At 52.1% G+C, this 19,321-nt stretch overlaps 3 protein-coding genes across 3 annotated transcripts; 2 read left to right on the top strand and 1 right to left on the bottom strand.

Moving 5' to 3' along the window:
* Window positions 1–3,084: 3,084 nt before the first annotated feature.
* On the top strand, window positions 3,085–3,990 carry GCG54_00015586 (uncharacterized protein; the record flags this gene model as incomplete). Its single annotated transcript, XM_045415367.1, has 1 exon — window positions 3,085–3,990. The coding sequence occupies one exon, from the start codon at window positions 3,085–3,087 to the stop codon at window positions 3,988–3,990; it is 906 nt and encodes a 301-aa protein (XP_045271195.1).
* Window positions 3,991–11,120: 7,130 nt separating this feature from the next.
* On the top strand, window positions 11,121–11,667 carry GCG54_00015585 (uncharacterized protein; the record flags this gene model as incomplete). The annotated part of the gene is made up of 2 exons (XM_045415366.1): window positions 11,121–11,233; window positions 11,319–11,667. The coding sequence occupies 2 exons, from the start codon at window positions 11,121–11,123 to the stop codon at window positions 11,665–11,667; spliced, it is 462 nt and encodes a 153-aa protein (XP_045271194.1).
* A 3,165-nt stretch (window positions 11,668–14,832) lies between these two features.
* GCG54_00015584 (uncharacterized protein) lies at window positions 14,833–17,980 on the bottom strand (the record flags this gene model as incomplete). The annotated part of the gene is made up of 4 exons (XM_045415365.1): window positions 14,833–15,227; window positions 15,506–17,378; window positions 17,432–17,710; window positions 17,801–17,980. 4 exons carry the CDS (start codon window positions 17,978–17,980, stop codon window positions 14,833–14,835), a joined length of 2,727 nt encoding a protein of 908 aa, XP_045271193.1.
* Between the last annotated feature and the right edge of the window lie 1,341 nt (window positions 17,981–19,321).

Raw genomic sequence — 19,321 nt, 5'->3', positions numbered from 1 at the left:
AGACCTCCTAACCTTGCTTGGACGCCGCAGTGCAAACAATTATCCCATGAGCAGATGTGCAGACTCCGGAAGAGTTGGAGAGGGAACAAAAGAAGGGAGGATCGAAATGCGACTTGTTTAGCCGATGATTTGCTGCTTTCAAGGCCGGTCGTCCAAATGATTGCCTGCCTCAGCCATGCCCGGGGACCGGACAAAGCTGACGGTCGAGAGAGCGGCAGTATGTCCGAGCCATGAGCCCGTTTCCAGTCGTTGCGATGAAGCGCGTTGCTCGGGAAAAGAATGCGACTTGAGATTCCTAGACGCGGGTCATGATGTTCGATGTGCGACGTTGATGCAGGTGCGAAGTATGGGTAGGTTCGACCACGAAAAAGGAACAGAAGGAAAATTCTGGGTTGACTGACCTGAAGTAATGGCTCTGAAGTGCAGTAGCACCTGTGGGCTGGTGACGGGGGAGGTGCTGACGAAAAGTCGTCAGCACTTCCCCTGAAGGGCATTGCAGATGTGTACCCACTTTATCCACCAGGTATCACCATACATAGCGGCGATTTCTACTGCCACCCAGATAAAATTGGCATAACCTGCTCACCCGCGGATGAATCAAGACTGGCTTCGAAAGGAATTGTCTTGTATGCATCCAAAAGGTCGTCCATTGAAGACGGACACGGTGGTGTTCTGGTTTTCGGCGTACATTGATGCTGCTGCATCTTATCCCCGTCCCGAATCCCCGTCCCGGATCCCCGTTGCCCCCGCCCCTCCATCGCAGCAAGCTGAAAGGATGCTCATGTCTCGGACAATTAGACCTGCGAAATCTAGTGAAGAGAAGCCCTCGTGTTCCACAACTGCATCAGTGATCCGAGGCCCGGCCTGCTGTGCCGATGCGTGAGGCCAGCCTGACTGTTGCTCGTGGCATCCGAAGCGATTTCGGTCGATTGATCTACCTCGATAAGAGAATCAGTGCAACGGGCCTACGGATGCGCTCCTCTCTCGGTCTGTGTCGGATTGGATCGTGGGGCTCATTGCCGTTCGGCTGTAGCATGACGGGCTCCGCGATGCCGCCTCAAAATTGACTGTGGGGTTGCGCAGCGGATACGTGCGAGCACGCTGTCGAGACATGAAGGGGCGCGACGCTTCAGAATCGCAGGCCGCTCAGTTGGGGGGGCTTCGGACGCATCTTCTTTGGACGCAGCCAAAACACTGCGTCCAAAGAACCACAGAAGTAGGCAATCCTGACGTAATTAGCTGCGTCCGAAGCTGCGCTCAAAGAGCCAGAGAGGTGCCCGGGCGCAGCCCAGACCCAGGCACATATGACTAATCAGGTGCGTCTCAAGAACATGAGCTCCAGTGTTCGACGAGAATGTCTCCTTGGACCCCGATTTCTGCACGGAGAGCGCATTAAAGCACATCTCTGCAAAGACAGTTCCCTATCATGCAAGCGAAATCTTCAAGATCAAAACAGTTCGACTCATGTGCTGGATCTCTGGATTAAATGAGCCCGGGTCATGGATGGCTGCATTATGGCAACGGGACGGCCCGTTCCGTTCGGGCTTGATAATGGCTGACGACGTGCATGGTGGGGTGGTAGTACGGGAGTACATTCCCTTCAGGGCCCTTTAGGGAGGTGGTGCCGAAAAATCGTCAGCACCTCCCCCAAGCACAAGTCAGCCTCTGCCCTGGCCACCAACAATTTTCATCCTCAAGCGATCATCGCGCCGACAGACGAACGGAGGTTAGGCTGACTGGCGGAAGTCTCCCTTGCACCAGAGCCATCTGCATGACCGTCGTGTCCATACATTCATCGACATTAAGCTTCAAAGAGATGGGTACATTGATGCGAGGGCCTTGTCAACGCGGCCTTGAGCCTGGCGAGTGAAGCCCCGGAATCAATCGACCCATGGAGATGGTGCCCTTCTCTATGCATCATGAGGCAACAGCGACCCAAGCCTGGTGACCCAGGTCATGGGACGCCAGGCTGCGCGATATCCTGTGGTGCAAGCTGAAGGAGGCGATGGTTCATGGGAATGGAGAGTTGATGCGCCTTCCGCATATCGCGTTGTTCACATTTTCAGCAAGAACACTCCCGCCTCGGCAGACTCGTAATCGACAAGGTAGCTGAGGGGTCACACAGCCTCGGGGCTTGCTTTCCTGCGCCCAAGCTCCTTCACATTCCCTGGCTCTTCGGACGCAGCGAGTTTGGGTGCGTCCGAAGGAGATGCGTCCAGGCCAATCCTCACCGTTGAGCCAAGCAGAGGCGGCTGAAAGCAAGCAACGCCTTCGAGGATTGACGGGTGAAGGTGTCAAATCCGTCGCGCATCTGATGCCGACTCTATCTGCGGACTCCGGCTTGGCTCCGCAGCGTTTGCATATGGTTTATCAACCCGCAGACTCCTCACTTCGCAACGAAGTTCCGCCCAGTGGTTTTCAAAAAGCTCAGCCCAATTGCGAGAAAGAAGTACAAATTCGGAGGCAGAAAGTCGGCCCTCTCGGCATGCCGTCGGGAGAGATGCTTACGCCTTCCAATGAGGTTTGCTGGATGCCGGCGTGGTGGTCTGTCGGTTATACTTGCAACATGACCATCTTCAATGCCTTTCCCTGATCATTTTATTTCGGATTGTCCGCCTTGCAGCCTCAGAACCTTTAGTGAATGCAAACCACACATATCTCGCTGTTCGTCTGCTAAATCGACTGGCATGACCAACTGACGCGGATGCATTCACGTCGGGCAACCGCGCCCAAACATGCGTCACCCGACGTTGAAACCGGGGAGGCACAGACACTACCAAGACGATGAGGAAGCTGCTGAGACACTCGGTTCCCCGGGCAGTTGCCTACCTTAGACTTCTGTGTGAAACGAGGCAAGAACACCATCAAGTAGCAGCACACCTCCCGCTGATTCTCACGTCATGCAGTCCATTCAAACGTCGTCACACCGTCCGACTGCACCACATCTCCTCCACCACAGACTTCCACTCGTATGCAATTTCCCCCGGTCGCTTGTCCCCATCAAACGCACGTTCTCGCTTTTCGGCTCGTTTGCTTCTTTCCAGAGATCAACTTGACCAAAGAAATCCTGCATTCGACCCCAAGATGGTGCGCCAAGTCCGACCCCCAAAGCCGACCTCAACGACCAGTGCCTCGGCCACCCTGCGCGAGGACAACGATCCACCAAACAACATGGACCAGAACGCCCCACCCGCAATCGATCTAAATCTCGATGTGATGACCGTCGCAAAGCTTCGACAGCACCTCCGAGCCCACTCCATTCGCTTTCCGTTCCGGGCGAGAAAAGCAGAGCTCGTCCGACTAGCTGCGGAGCATCGCAGGGAGACTTTGGATGTCAAATTCGAGCCTGATTTCTCCACCGACAGTCTCGAGACAACGCCTGACCCGACTGCAGCCGAAGAAATCACTCTGAACGAGGAGAAATCCCAACCCACTAGCACAAGTCTGAACGCTCCAGCCGCTTTGGCTCAAGATGTGGAGGCAATGACCATCGCCCAGCTGCGTACATACTTGCAGGACCATGCAATCCACGTACCCTCTCGCGCACGGAAAGCACAGTTGCTCGGGATTGCCAAGGAGCATCATGCCAGATCGTCTGACATCCAGGCTGGCGATATGACTACCCTCTCCGCCCAGCTTTCACACCTCTCCATCGAGGCAGACCAGGCCATAGCCGACTCCACCATCGACGCTTCAACCGACGGGCCCATCACTGGCGCCTCGACCGAGATCGACACCAACACGCCCCTCCCAAACATACCCAACCCTAGTGACGACATCTCGTATCTACACCCAAGCTTCAACCCAACCTCCCTTACGATTCCAAAGTTGCGCAATCTTTTGGCCGCTCACGAGGTCGCCTACACCAAGGCCAAGAACAAGGCTGATCTGGTCCGACTGTTCGAAGCAAACATAGTCCCCAGAGCGGCCGCCACAATCCAGGTCATAGGCACAATTGAGAAAACCGATGAAGGAATTGTCGACGCATAGATCTGCTACAGCCCGGTGTTCTTGCCGGTTTGCGTCAATACCTGCATCTGGTCTACACTGAAGTGGAAGAAGGGATGTCTGCAAAAGCCGGAGAATATCTGTATTTATTGAAAGGGAGCATGGAGCCAGGTCGCATTATTTGAACGAAACACAGCAATAAGGGCTAGGGCTCAACGAAGATGGAATATGGGTAGATATGGAGCCTGTGGTAACCAAACATGCATTCGTTGACAATACCCCACTTCACCTCAGATACCGTGCAAAGCTCTGGGGCAGTCCCGTCCGATATCGTGGCAAGCTTGTACACACCGAAGTTGCTGCTCAGATTGCCCGGGTAACTATTGACCTTCATCGTAAAGCAGAGTTCTGGACTAGCCAACATCACCCATTCTGCTATTTACCGCCTATAATCCTAACGCGTTGGAAAAGAGAATCGATTTCAGTAAAGCTCTCCGGCAGGAGGAAATATGACCATTCTCCTTCGCCGTAACACACATGATGTCCGTAGACAGTTGAGCCCTCTTGCCAGAAGAGGCTGATGCCCATTTTTGGGAAGCTCAGTTCATTTCCCTTCTTATTGACGGCTTTTGGAAGGGCGAGCGCCACGTTTAGGACAGATATTTTGGCAGTGGAACCTTTCACGTCAGCATCCACGCTGCGAGCGGGATGTGTCTTGTTCTGGTTAATGATGGACGTTTAGCAGGCCCTCGGTTGAGCATAAGCCAAAGTGTGCCAAGAGGTCGCATTTGGAATCCGCCCAGGTTCAATCGAAGTTTGGAAACATGCCTTGGCTCATGTTGAATGAATGGACAATGTGCGGATGGATTGCATCATCCATTCATGGGGGTCGGAGTGGGACGTAATGACGGCTGAAGGTTGTGGCTAAACACTTCCAAGAGACGCTGTTTGGGTTTGGAATAAATCACTCGCCGCGGCGCGTGTGATGGTTGTGAGAAATAGTGTCTTCCTCTCTGCTGCCTCCAGCTTGTGGAGGTGCAGCTTTTGTTCTGGTGTTGGTCAATTGACTCTCGAGCATGAAGGCCGCCTGATATAGCTAATTATTGAGCTGGTAAATACGCACCATATTGTCTTTTATTCATTGATCAGTCAAAGACCTGCTATTTGGCAGATTAGATTATCTCAGCTGAGATTGGCGACGTTTCCATGATCAGATCACGCCCCTTACGAATAATTGCTTCATGACGGACTTCAGCCTGGAGCTGATGGACCGGAATGGCTGGGGAAAGCATAGAAACTGGTTTATATCATTGCTCTTTTATGATGTCAAGGTAAAAGCCGTCTGTGTACACAGCCGTCGCCACCGCCAATGATGTCCATCACCTGATACTGATTCAATCCCTCCCCCTGCCTGAACACGTCTTTTGTACACGCCTGTACACCCGTCCATATAGAATGCACTGATAAATGTATGTCTGTGCCCACGAATTGGCATGAAAACCTCGTCGGCGCCCGGATGGCCGGTTTGACCTGAAGTAGGCTGGACTCTTCATTTCTTTCGGAACGGATCTGTGATGAGGCTCATTTGATCTTCAGACGCCGCAAGTATTTGCCTGTATACCAGATGAATCAATAGCCGGCGAGATTCTGGTTAGCCATGCGCACGCGTGAGTAGACATTTACGGACCAAGGCACGGGAGCGATGGGCTGTTTCACTCCAGCGGACGCAATGGAGCTAGAAAATGTTTTCATCATGCCGACTGAGAAATGTGAATATGGGCATGGTGTGGTTCGGCTACAAAGCACTTCACAATCTGGATGGGAATCCGTCTCCGGGGATCTGTGTGACGCAGTCCTGCTCATGCGGTGAAATCGGGTTTCAAATGCATAGATTTGGTCCTTGTGCCCTGAAGACTCTTGAGGTTGTTTTTATGGCATGCGCTGGGAAATCAATTATTCCACAGTGTCCTTCCAGTCTATTAGCGGCATGGTAACATAGATTCGGCTGTCCCGTCTCGACGGGGCTGGTCGAGCAGGTCGTGTCGTTGGCGGCGTTATTGATCCTGAGGGGCTCTACGATGTCGATGACAACGCTGGTGGCTTCTTCTGTTCCGCGGAGCTGAATACAATCATTTGCCTCAAACATGCAGCGATTCTGTCGTGTATGCTGAACTTGAGGAAGCGATCATGCATGCGGATGTAGCACCGGGGGGTTTGGCAGATGCAGCTGCATTGCGCTTGTGATCCAACTGACTTGGGAAGTATTCTCATCTTCTGCCGACATACTCCTGCTATGGCTTATTTCGAAGAGAAAAGCACTATAGCATTGCCTTATCAGGACCTTCATGGCATGCAATCAATGTGGCGACTCGATCTTCATGGGTCATGTTCCGAGTTGTAGCCCGCCGCGTGTCTGTGAATGTGGCATAAGCTGCGTAGATAAGAGTACCATTCAACAAGTCGCAGGCGGGAAGCGGTCATTCAGGTACGAGTGAATTCTACGGCCCATAAACTTCTTTCAAACAACCATGCGCAGCCCTGTGGGCAGCAATGGTGTCGCTGCCCCGTTTCGCCTATGTTGCGTTCCCAAACGAAGAATGCAACGCAAGTGTCACCGTACGACGGATCTTGTCACCGCATTCATGCCGTAGTTGCCGACGAAGAGCGTCATGATTGTGGGGAAACAGCCGTCGTGCCCTTGAATGAATTCCACTCCGAGGACTAGAATCAATAATTGGGAGGAGAGTGCGTTGATAGAAAGATCACAAGCCCGGCCTGAAGGATGCAAAGAGTATTGCGTTTTACACTGGTAGAACAATCTGTTTCTCTCAGCGCCAGCTGGGTCTTTGCGAGTCGAGGCAAAATATCATGCTGGGTCGGGTGGTAGTGGTCTTTGCCCAGATCGACGCGTAATTACAAACGCACAAGCACCAAGGGTTAACCCGGAATTATAACAGCCTTGTAGAATCAGATGGAAATTCGGCATTCAAGCAATTTAATTCAGTCAGGCCGATCTGTCACTGGTTGTGTGGATGCTATTGGCTGCGGATTGTGACTGTGACTGTGACTGTGGCTTCCGGAGTGCTGACCCAGGGTCGGCCGAAGCCCCGCCTCAAGTACTGAATCCCGGCCCCGAGGCTTCTCTTCAGCCGACGACATGTGTCCAATGGGAACCCTGCACCTGCCGATTGATGATACTCCGCCATGGGTGCCTCTACTGTCTTGTGCCAGATTCAAGGCTTCTTCCGAAGGAGAGTTCACGTTTCTGGTACAAACACAAACGCATAATCATATTTATCGGGCATGCAAAGATGAAGCAGAGTTTCCATTTGATTTGGTATTCCGATGAGGAAGGGATGACCAGCAATAACTGAGCATAGGATAGCGAAAACGATGATTATTGACCTTGATATCAGGTGCGTTGAATTCCTTTCGTGCTTGCTTTCCAAGGCACACTACGTCAACCCGAATCGCGGCCGTCGTGAGGAGTTTTCTGTAACAACTAAGTACACCTCTAGGAGTCAGGCAAGTAATGCGAAGTGTCTTTCGTCTCTCCGACAACAATGCAATAGTCTCCATGGCGTTTTTCATGATAATGCGTGGTGCGCTGCGCAGGAAGATCGGGGAGGTTGCTAACAGCATAAAACCTCTCTGACTTCTTGACGCCCCCATTGCAACCTTCACACACTGATGATGAAGTCAGTTTGGTTCTTCTTGGTGGAGGCTCGCCAAAGTTCTGAGCTTTGTAATCTGGAGAAAGCAACATAATGAGCAACGACGAGCGCAGCACTATTGGTTCGATTGGCATGGAACTTCAAGCTAGAACTGCTCGTTTGAAAAGCAAAATTCGGAGGAATGGAGGCCCTGTTCAATGATCAACCTTTCAAAGTAAGTCCAAGATCCAATGCCTGTCGGGGAAAGATCTCTCCATGTATTCGAGCACCTCAAGCATTTAAAAGCCCCAAGCAGTACAGTAAGTCCCGTGAGTCGGGAACATCATATTTGCCAAGCTCCCTACACCTTGATCACATTGACCGAGGGGAGCATTGCAGAACAGCGTAAATGCTCGAGACGAGGTGTCAGGCTCAGTGGGTGTGAATGCAAAAGATCTTCAGCGCTTTTAGTGGGCTGCTCGAACAGCCTGTATACACCCAAGAGTGCTGTCCTTGCCCATCGTGTTTGAAGAAGTGTACTCGTCTTCGTAACAGGGCCCTCACAAGCCGAATCAAAGCTGACGTTCAAGCATGTCATAGGAGTCGAGTGCAAGTAAATCGTTGCAGGCACAAGCTGGCTTCGTTTCATATACAGAGTCCACAGGCAAGGGCTAGAAACACCATCAACAAATAATCACAGCTCTTCATGATTATTTCATGCCGTCAAAGAGAGGTGTAAGAAGCAGTGCCTCGCTTCCGCAGAATAGAGAGCCACCTCATGTTTCACGGTCTGGTTCGAATGTTTTCTGTTGCAAAGCGCGTGATTGCTATGTAGCATGAAACTGGTTCGTTCCGCCGCCTTGAATCAAGTATTATGTGCCCCTCCCCCAGCTGCTCGCCCAGCAAAGCTCTCCTCATGAGTCTGGGATCCGGACGTCTTGATTGCTAGACCTGGCGACAAGATGCCAAGATAAAGTTTGCGGAGCGATTTACAGAATAGGTGATGCAGCAACGATGACGGAAACGCCCGTTATTATTCTTCGCTAAACAGCGCAGTTCTCCCTGCAACAGTATAAAGACCGCCCAGTCTATCAGCTTTCGCGCGCCATTTCTGCCATGCCGGTCAAGTATTTCACTACAGGCGGTCTGATGATGAAATTAGACCAGGAGCATTTGCGGCGTGCATCGCGTGTGGGCTGTACTAAGTCTCATTACACCCGTGATTTTTTTTGAGATCCATTTTATGAAGAATTCTTGTGTGAATACTTGAATGACTAGGGATACTTGAGAGGTCCCCCCTACAGTCAACAAGGTGCGTCTCCAGGCGGCAAACTGCGAAGAAAAAGTTAGAAGGGAAGAAAGATTCTTTTGAGATCTCTCGGATTTCAGAAACTTCACACAAGCTTATTAAGTCGAGAACTAGATTCCATGTCACGCCTGCAAAGGAACTTGAGTCGTGCGCCGTGAGTGCGACCGTCGCCGTCGCACTTTGAGATAGGTTTTCCCAGGCTGTGAGCGTGAGGGTTGTGGGGCAGTCGTTGCATTCAAGGTCCTGGGTCCAGTACAATCTATGTGATAAGAGGAACCAGTGCTGATAGTCCCGGTTTTCCGAAGTTATACAGCACAAGCTTGTCTCAGAACGAAGGCATGAAGCGTTATAGGTTGAGAGATTACTTGTATGGCAAAGCCTGGAAACGAGTTGGAGGAAGCGTGGAAGCCAAGTGTTTCCCGGAAATGAGGACTTGCGAGTGCAACCAATTGTGAGCAGTAAATTGACATAAGCTAGCACTCCTAATACCGAGTACTGGCAGATTGGACTGTGAGAAATGTCGCTTACTTTGTTATTGATCAAACCACAAGCCAGGAAACCATATTCCTTGTCTACACGGCGCTTATCTAGATGAAAAGACTCATTCACTCCACAGATTTCTTTCCACGAAGAAAATATGAAGAAGCGTTTGACGAACTTCCAACCTATATCATTCTCACAGTTGATTCAAATTGAAGAAAGGAAACGTCTCACGAAATTTGGGATAGCTTGCCGCTGAATCAAAGAGGCCAATGGCTGGTCCACCAGCGGGACAAGCAGGAACGATGGCATCATTCTAAACAAGGCAAGGATTTAGGACAAGCGGGCCGAGATTCGACGCTTGACAATGGAGACCTCGAGCAAGAAAGACCAGCATGACAACAGATTCGCGAACTCTGATGATACACTTTCCAAAACGTCAGTATGGGAAGTCAGTGGCGTTGAAGACGGTCAAATGGAATCACACTCACATCAAACGTCGAATTTAAACTGACATGGAACAGCATTCTGAATCCATCTTCTTTCTCTGCGTCCTCCAGCTGTATCAATGCTATATTGGATCATTGGTAACTGGTATGAAAGGTTCAGCTTTCTAGTGTCGCGGCCTCACAGTCAGTAGTGACAATTCCTCGAGCCATTATGAGGGAAAAGAGCTTTGCGGCGCAGCGATGTAAGTTAGCGTAATCACCGTTTTTGAGATGATCCACAGCTTGAGGAAATGGATTCTCTTGAAGAGTCTAGACATCATATGCGAAGGAATCACATTAAGTGGCTGAGGAACTCAACCTGGGAATTGCATACTAAGGGAATGTAACAGATGTTTTCATAGAGTGAGCATGATTAAACCGGGATAATTTGCCATCAAAGAGACTGAATACAGCCTAAATTCAACATATCTCTACATCCCGGCGTCTCCCCTTTCTCAGTGCTTTGACGAAAGAAACAGCTGCTTCACGTCGGGCGATAACCTTTTGCCGCGCTACGACGATGCCGGGAAAATTTATGTGTCGAAATGGCGATGTTCCAGTTTGCGACGTGATTGGAAATTGGGTCCTTAGCGACACCGATTGAACCATCTATCCACTCCTATTCGCCTGAAACTCACAACTCCCAAGGAAAGCAATATGCATCCTCAAACAACTGAATTTGGCAAGACGATACTCCGTCTGCAAAGGGATTGCGAGATCGACCCGCTCCTGGGGTTGGAATCCCAACCCAATTCCCGTTGTTTTCCCTAATCCAGAGATTTCTGGTCCACTCCAAATGGCTGAAAAGGGCCAAGCTCTCGTCTGTTCCATCTCAAATAAATTACCCCAGACACGATTTTCCGATTTACCCCAGTTGCAATTTTCGTCTTTCGGGCGACGAGCACGCTTCTCCGGGTCCGGCACGGGTGCGGGCCCGTGGCTCGTCGGCGTGGGGCCGATATTTTCGCGTAAGGTAAGCCGAGCGCTGATTGACATCCCCACACAGCGTCGCCTAACGAAATTGTCAGAGTTATAATTCGAATTAACGCGGGCCGCTACATCTTCACAACATTGCAGACCTGTCACGTCAATCGACGCCTCTTCTCCACACCAACCACCAGCGCCGTGGTCGATATGTCAAGAAGTACCGAAGAGCTGATATAGCGACTGGCGGAGGCGGAAGCACGAGCGAAAGGGGTAGAGAAGGAGTGAGGCGAAGAACAGCGACAAACGCAGCCCACAATGCTCGACAAGTACATTACTGCCTGTCATTCCCTTGTCGTCTGTCGCCCCGACGTCGGAACAGACTGCAACCTGGCCTTTGAGGGGCCTGTCATCACCCCGCGCGACAAATGGTGCCCCACAAATCGTCCCGTGGGACGATTTCCTGTATTTACAGGAGCTCACATTCGGCATGCTCTACGAAAACTTTCCCGTCAGTACCCACTTGTTTGAGAATTGCTCTTTCTTATCTGGTCTAGGAACCAGATTCCCGAAGCGCAAGATCAGCGATAAGAAAGTCCTCGAGGACCTTCTGTATGATAGCGCGGACCCGGTTGGAACTGTCATGAGTGAGCTACAGATTGTGGAAGAAGTCAAACGCGCGTTCGGTCTAGATGACGGCATGATATTCGAGAAACCCCCACATGCGATCTGCGACACCACCGAAGACGTAGTCCGCCACGGGAACCCATCGACACCGCCCTCGACACCACGCCACACCCCACTCGACCTGATGCAGTTGCGAGCCGATCAGACCTGCATCTCCATTGCATCTGCCGATCCATAAACATGAGCATGACGGAATGCACCATGCGCTACGTTCCTGAGTACAAGCCGTCTCACAAATTGACTGCCCCGCATCTACGTCTCGGTCTCTGATCGATGAACATGTATGAAGAGGTGTTAATCGGAAGATGATCCTAACATCTGTTAACTCGGAGGTTCGATTTCAGTATCACGCCAAAAGGCTTACCGTGGCCACCATCGCGCAAACCTATCACTACACGTGTGGCCTCTTGACGAGGGGCGAGCCAATTGTGTTGCTCAGGTCGATCTGGCAGAGCCATAGACGCTGCTGTAACATCTGGCGGAACTTGCCGCGGACGTGCAACCATTCCCACTGTTCAACAGCCGTCGGCCGATACTTGGCCTTCAATTTGATGGCTGTAGGCCTGCCAGGTGAGTGACAGCTACACAGACAGGACGAACGGAACAATACTATGAAGAAGCCGAGGAACATGGTTGGAAGATTTCGAGACGACACCGCAATCGATTTCGGACGATGAGCAGCGGGCAACAATCAGCTCGCGAGGATACCGGCCAATGATGTACAAGGGGTTTTGAAGACCTCACTACTTGCTTCAGGGCAAACGGCGGAGCAAGCGGGATCATGGAAGATACGAGCCGCGCAGAGGCGAGCAGCGGGATCCAGAGAAGTCATGTAACGATGAGTCGAGACGAGATGTACCAAATACGCCTAAGCAGGGGACAAGAGACACGCTGAGCAATCCCTCATACTCAGGGTGGCCAGGGAACTTAACGCAGTCAACGAGTTCTAGCGCGTCAGCCAGGGGGCGGAGAAGGTGGAAGTAGTGACCAAGAAAGGCCACACTGCACCCAAAAGTGCCTGTTGGGACTTGCGAGGAGAGGTACTCTCGATTCGACGTGACCGAACGTGTCCATACACTGGGCGGGCACAGCGGTGCCCACCGTGGCCATCGCAACCCAAACCGTATAGTTTCCTGTCACCCAATCGATCGGGCAGAATTCCTCAGTCGAAGCGCCTCCAGCGGACGGTGGAAATGGGCATCAAGCGGCTAGGAAGGGGTGGCACATGCGGCGTGTTGTTCAAGGTAATTCTACTTGAATCCGGCTACACATTTTTGAGCAAGCAAGGGGGCGGTGTAAGCATTCATCCAGGACGCTTAGAACGGGGCGGCTGTCTACGAAGACTTGCAGCCTATTCAAGGCATGTATGTGCTGGTGTTGCTCGGGTAAGTCAACGTTAGGTCAATGAACCGGATCTATTGCTACGACCACCGAGTTTACGTTTTACACGCGATGTTTCTGTCGTGGGGATGGCTAGCTCTCCACACGGTAGATGTTGGACAGGCATAGCTTGAATGGGCGACAACGCGGTCACTGCAGTCCATTCTCGGCAAAGACGTCCGAACACCGAATATGCTATTTAATGCGGTGGTCAAGGGAATCATTTTAACGGACTTTGATAGAGCGCTGTTGTTGGAGCGGCCTTGTCGTCCGCTGGCACAGCTTGTGCCTAATAAGCGCAGAAGGAGACCCGAAGCGAGAGATAGCGTGAGCAGGGTTGGAAAAGTAAAGCAATAGCAGAGAAGTTCATGTAGAGTAAGGTATACACAGAAACCGGAGACAATGAGGATAGCGCTCAGGAAGCAGTTTGCTTCACAGAGAAGGCAGACAGCTGTCTGACAACTTGTGGGCTATGGTTTATGAGATGTACATTTGACTTCGGCAGATACCCAGGCATTTTGTGTCGACGGCCTGGGAAAATCGTGCTCGACTTCAGAGTCCGCAATACGTTTCCTTGAAGGTCTTACCCGTATGTTCAGCCGTTGACTCCGGGAGACCGGGCTCATTTACAGATGTGTTGAGGCTGAACATACAAATCGGCACCGCATCCACATCGTACTGTCACCGTGTTTCTCCACAACGCTGCATCTTTGATTGCTTTGCTGCAGTTCTGGTTGGTTCTGCCCATTTCCGCTGGTGAACAGCCCACCTCGACGTCTTCTAAACCAAGCGCCAGCCAGGAAGACCAGCGACCCAGAACGAGAGGAGCAAAGCCGAAAGGCATCGAGGACTAAGGCTGTTTGTCGCACCTGTGCAGGTATTGGATACTCAGGCGAGGCACAGCATGGAAGATCGTTTGACACCCTTGGCTTATAATCGGGATTGCCCTTGATGAGTAAGTTCATATAGATAGCGGATATTGCCCTGAACTCACAGTCTGCTGGCAAATTAATACCCAATCAACCGTTCGTTCACTTATTTAAAGACGTGTCAGCCGTCCCTAGGTTGAAGTAACATAATCTGGCCTCTGTCGCTATCACCCAATCTATGCTCATGACAAGGTGCAGCGCCGGCGACATCGGCTCCGAGCTGGCCCTCTCCGGTGCCGCGCCTCGTATGCTGGCTTATATAAATCGTCTCGTTAGCCTCCCCAAGGTGACTCTCCTCTGACACGATGTTACCGGCCATTTGACCACCAACGCTGTAAACGTGGGTGGCAAGCTGTACTACACCATTGATGCCTTGAGCGCCCATAACATTGCCCCTAGTTTTGAGACTGGCTGCCTCCTTGACGATAATGTCTTTGCCGTTCCACGCGTGGCGCACACTCTGGCTCGTCAACCTGTGGACCATTTCTATCCACCCCCACAATCTGCAGATGGGAATCTACCCGGCCAGCTCGTCGGTGACACTCCGAGCGAGACGATTTGACTTGAGTCATGCCCGACAGAGTGCACGTCATCTCGCTCGTCATAAGCGCGAAAAATGCTGACATTGTTACGGGCGCCTTCAGGGTTGAGATATTGAAGGACTCGTCGCGCAGGGTGAAAGACGGAGAGGAATCTATGGCGAGTCTCAAAGACCTAATTCAGCGTACTCCTGCTGGATGGTTTGCGAGAAAAGATTACTGATGATGTGTGCAATGGAGTGTTGGCTGGAGAGGGCCACTGGTGGTTGTAGCTGGCGTTACTCCTGAAGGGATGCTGACCGGTATTCTGGCAAGGATTCTGTTCTTGAGTTCTTCGATTTCCACAGGTCTTTAGGTTTGTTAATGGTGTCCGGAAGAGGAGCTCATTGATACAAACTTGGGCTTGCAAGCTGTGTTGAAGATGACAGGAGAAATTGCACGAAGTTGTGTCATCGACCTCAAAACGCACCACATACCCTCTCATTGTCAATGACTTCATAGATGGAATAAATCCTGATTCACTCCTGAATTGATATAAGCCTGTGCAGCCTCAGATGATGTCCCTGAGTATGCAGTAGCAAGACTGATGTAGCAGTGGTCAGGTTCCCCTTGAGTCTCTGGGCTTGAAGCGAGCTTGTTGACATTGGGCAGAATGTGAAGGTTGGCATCTAGCACGCCGCAACCGGGCTTGGTGAGCTTGTTGTGGACGTTGAAGACGTTGTAGGAGTTCTCAAATTCCCCAGAGACGACGGCATCCGCCCCAGTCATGTCAATGCGCGCGAACGAATCAAGCACGGCGCGCAGGTTAGCCTGGGATGTTACATCGCAGTTCAAATGACGAATAGTTCCAGACGCAGCGACATCTACCAAAGAGCACTCAATGTTCAAGTCTGGCTAGTGGGTTAGGTTGAGGTTGAGAATGTGGACAACACAATCCTTGGGAGCGAGGATATGGGCAAAAGCCGATGCCAAAAGCACTCTTGGCGGTGATTGCGGGTTTACGGTGGAGGGAAGGGGGAGAAGCCCCAAGTTATGAATTGAACTGACTGTCTTTTGTTCTAAACTGCGGATCGCAAAGTACAAATGCCGGACATAAACATGCACCGCTTCAATAGCCTCGTGGTAAAACGCCCAAAATATGCCTACGCATCGTCCCTCTCCTCTTCACCATCACTTGGTTCTTCGTCATCAGTCAGCTCCTCATCATGACTAGGTTGTTCGTCATCAACGTCGCTGTCGTCGTCAGCCGAGTCGTTGAGGTCAGCATCGTCATCTTCGCCAGGCAAGTCGCTGTGGTCAATCTTATCGTCGTTTTGATTCTCATCAGAGTTCTCCTCGCCGGCAGTATTAAGCTCTTGCTCAATCTTCTGGATCTCGTCTTGCATGGCCTTGAGGCCTTGGATGCTGCGCTGGCGGTTATTTTCCTCCTCTGCTTTGCGGGCTGCGGCGAGCCTGGTTGCCCCTTCTGCGGTCTCCAAAGCAGCCTGCATCTTCTCTTTGGCCATCTTTCCGCCGCGCATGAGGGGTATGAGTGACTTGATCTTATCCATGTCCTTCTGGCAATTCTCCAGATGGTTGCTTGCCGGGCCTGGTTGCGCCGCTGCTTGTCCAAGTAAAACCGCTACCAGAGTGTTGATGTCATACATGGTCTGCCTGGCTAGATGCGCCTTGGCCTTGAGCTTGTCGGGGACAGATGTAAGCTTTGCTCGCAGTTCGGCGAGCGCTTCGTCAAGGGCGCGAGCCTCACCGTTTGACACAGACAGCCAGTTGGCATCATCAAGTAGAGCCCGACGTATGATCGAGTCGGCTGGTACCGGTACACGGACCTCGCTGCCAGTACCAAGAGAGTCTGCATGCTCCCGACGAAGTTGGGCCAATAAGTCATTCGGCGGAGGCAGATGTGTGGAACCGCCGCCCGCAGCCAAGGGCGAATCTCGGGCGCTCTTGTAGGCAGCCAGAACCCGTCGCCAAAGAAGCCAGTCGACTTCCTTTGGAATGCTTGTAGCTGCGAGAGCGTAGAGGCTGTGAATTAGGACACCCACACCGGAGTCTTGCTGGTTCAGTTGCGACACACTGTGTCGGCTGATGGAATTCCACGAGCTTCTTGGGCAAAGCTTAGGCAGCGCAGTGTCGTTGTCCTGTGCCACATCAAAAAGGCTGCACATCAGACCCTCTGCCTCCTTGGTAAGATCCTGGTCGCTTGCCGCATTGTAAGTTTCGATGACGACTTGCTTTTGGGCATTGACCTTCACAAAGGCCAGAGCCCAATGATGGTTTGTTCGGAGTGGCATGAGAATCACCGCCTCTTTCGGGTTCTGATCGAAAACACCATGCATCCTGGACTGCGTCTGGGATAAGACGGCGGTCGCGTCTGTAGCGGGACCTCTGGGTGCCAAACACACTGCGCGATGTGGAATAAGATCGCATAAGCTTTGTAGAATTCCCGAAACCAAAGAGGCTTGAATCTCTTCCCCTGGCAGGAGAGATCGAAGAGGGTTGGGGAGTGTAATTCTTCGTCTCTTGGCGGACGGCATGACCTGTGACTCTGGTTGCGGGTGATGGGGATCTGAAGCCATCGTGAAAGTCTGAGGTTGGATTGGAGCTGGTGACCAGATGCTTGGTCCTTTGCTGTCGGCTAACACAGTAGGTGGATCGGCAAACGCACTTGTGAGTGTGTCTTGGCCAGAGCTGTTGATGTTCGGCGAAGGAACGTCGATGTATGCAGGAAGGTTGTTGTAGTCAAGGGACTCGTAGTGTTTAAAACGTTCTTCGATGGCTGAGGAGGTTTGGTCGGGAGTCTGGTGGACGAAGCTGTCGTCCGAGGATGAAGACAGATTGTGGGGCGCAGTGCGATCGGGTTGCTGAGGCAGGTCAACCTCGAACGGGTCCCAGTCTAAGGGGTCAGCCTCAATTGGGGACTGTTGCTGGACTTTCTGGGGCGATTGGCTGTCTTCCGAGCTGTCGGCTGCAGGCTGGAGGACGGGTTGGTGCAGCGTAGTATTTGTATCGTCGAGGTCGTCGTCATTAACGGTTTGTTTGGCCTGGGAAGGTGGTCAGTAATGGTGGGATTGACTGGGTGGTGGGATTATCGAACCTTTTCTGACCGCCCTTGTTCGGGAGAAGGGGGTGGGACTTGGGTTCGCAGGCTGCTGAGAACAGTGTTGACGTCGTGCAGAATTATGCCTTGCGCATGCTTATCGACTCCCTGTGTTTTGGAAATGGAGGCTCTTCGAATGCCGGCCTGTGCTTGTAATAAAGACCTGGCTTCCGCAAATTCGGGACAGCGAGTGGCGAGGTCGTGAAGTGCTGCGTAAAAGTACCGTCCTGCAGTTACAGTGTGCAGATAGAATACCAAAGCTGGGCCAGGAATTTGCTAGATTTTAGAGGCTTTTGCCAGTTTTGGAATGCAGGTTTTGGACGGAATCCATGAAGAAGGCTTATGGTGGGTGGCGATGATGCTCACGGCGTCGACGGGGAGTCGCGCACGCAAAGTGACGATGTTGAAGCGAGAGACTGCGTCGGATTCTAGATGGATGTATTGTTCAACGCAATTTGCGACGGAAGCCTTGTCTTCGCCGAGGCAAGCGACAAAACGATCGATTGCGGAGAGGATAGATTGTTCGTCGTCTTTAGGCGTGATCATGTTGATGCGTCGGCAACTTCAGGAATGGAGTGACGTTGGGGGATGGCGAGACGCCGAGGTGGGCGACCAAGGGCAATTCGAAGTGCCGATGAGAAGAGAAGGAGAGAGGGAGGAGCACATGGGTTCGCCTTACCGAACAGCGAGGTCTCGACGTCAAGCTGAAATTGGTTCGGGAGGAGGTCCTGCTCGATTGGGGGAGTTCGGTGCACATGACATGGAAGCCGTGTCTCGGAGGGGTAGGTGCCCGGGCCCGGGCCTCATGTTGGGTCTGGTGGTCCTGTCGATTCGGTGCTGCTGATAAATCGGCAGGACCTGCCCGACCTCGCCAGATGCACTAGTCCAACAGCACAAATGGAAGGAAGGCACCGCCTCGACCCGGGTCATGACCTTGGCAGGTATCAACGCAGGATTGATTGACATCGCTACTGCGTCTGTCACGTAATTGTGTTGGCAGGAACCCACCCGACACCCCTCAAGTTCTCGCGGCAGTGGCACCAACGAAGCCCCGCACAGATCGTCATCACCCACCGATTTCGTGCCCGATGGCCATCAGCAACACCAGAAAATCAGCCCAGACCCGCATCAGACCGGAAAAGAATTTGTACATTCCCTGGACCTCAGTGTGAGTGACCCTTCTAGCTCCGCGCACGTCGACGGTCGTAGGCATGAGGCGGAGGTTGGTGCTGTTAACTTTGGAAACATAATGGCTTTCACTGTTGTTGGGGATGTGTTGGATAATAGGGGCTTCACAAGTTTTATTTCAAAGCCTGCCATGCACATTTGTACATGAAGCAGGCGATGCATTGGCAAAATTGAAATTGGCCATGTGCCTGCTCAGCCCTGGTCCAAGGACAACCACGCGGAGCAGAGGCGACTCGCGATGCACCGCTCCCATCAGCCGGAGCAAACTTTAGCGGAAACGGACGGAAGTTTCAGGCATTGGGGCATGTTTCTCATCCGTCGCAATCAATTCTCGGGAGACTTTTGCACTGAATGGCAGGACTTGGCGGCTGGTCGCGGGGAGGAATTGATGGGATCATGTTGCGTCGGTCATGGTTTCGGATGAAGCAGCTAAGGTTGGGAAACACAGAACAGCAAAGTGCCTACTTGCGATGTTCGAATTTCAATGAAAGTCTTTGAGTCCTGCACGATTTTCAAAGGCTCAAAATGCAGCTCTCCTCCTGCCAGTGTGCCGGTCTGCATCGGGCGGTACCGTGACACGTGGAGCCGCCGGGTCCTTAAGACTCTGGGCCTGCAGCAGTAGGACTAGCGCCTGGAACCAATCAGGACCCGTGTGATGAACTGAAATGGAAAGGCAAAGGATGGGATCTGGGAAGCTGC

This window comes from Colletotrichum gloeosporioides, assembly GCF_011800055.1.
Source record: "Colletotrichum gloeosporioides strain Lc1 chromosome Unknown consensus_3, whole genome shotgun sequence".
Classification (NCBI taxonomy): domain Eukaryota; kingdom Fungi; phylum Ascomycota; class Sordariomycetes; order Glomerellales; family Glomerellaceae; genus Colletotrichum; species Colletotrichum gloeosporioides.
This window is presented reverse-complemented; position numbering and strand designations above follow the sequence as displayed.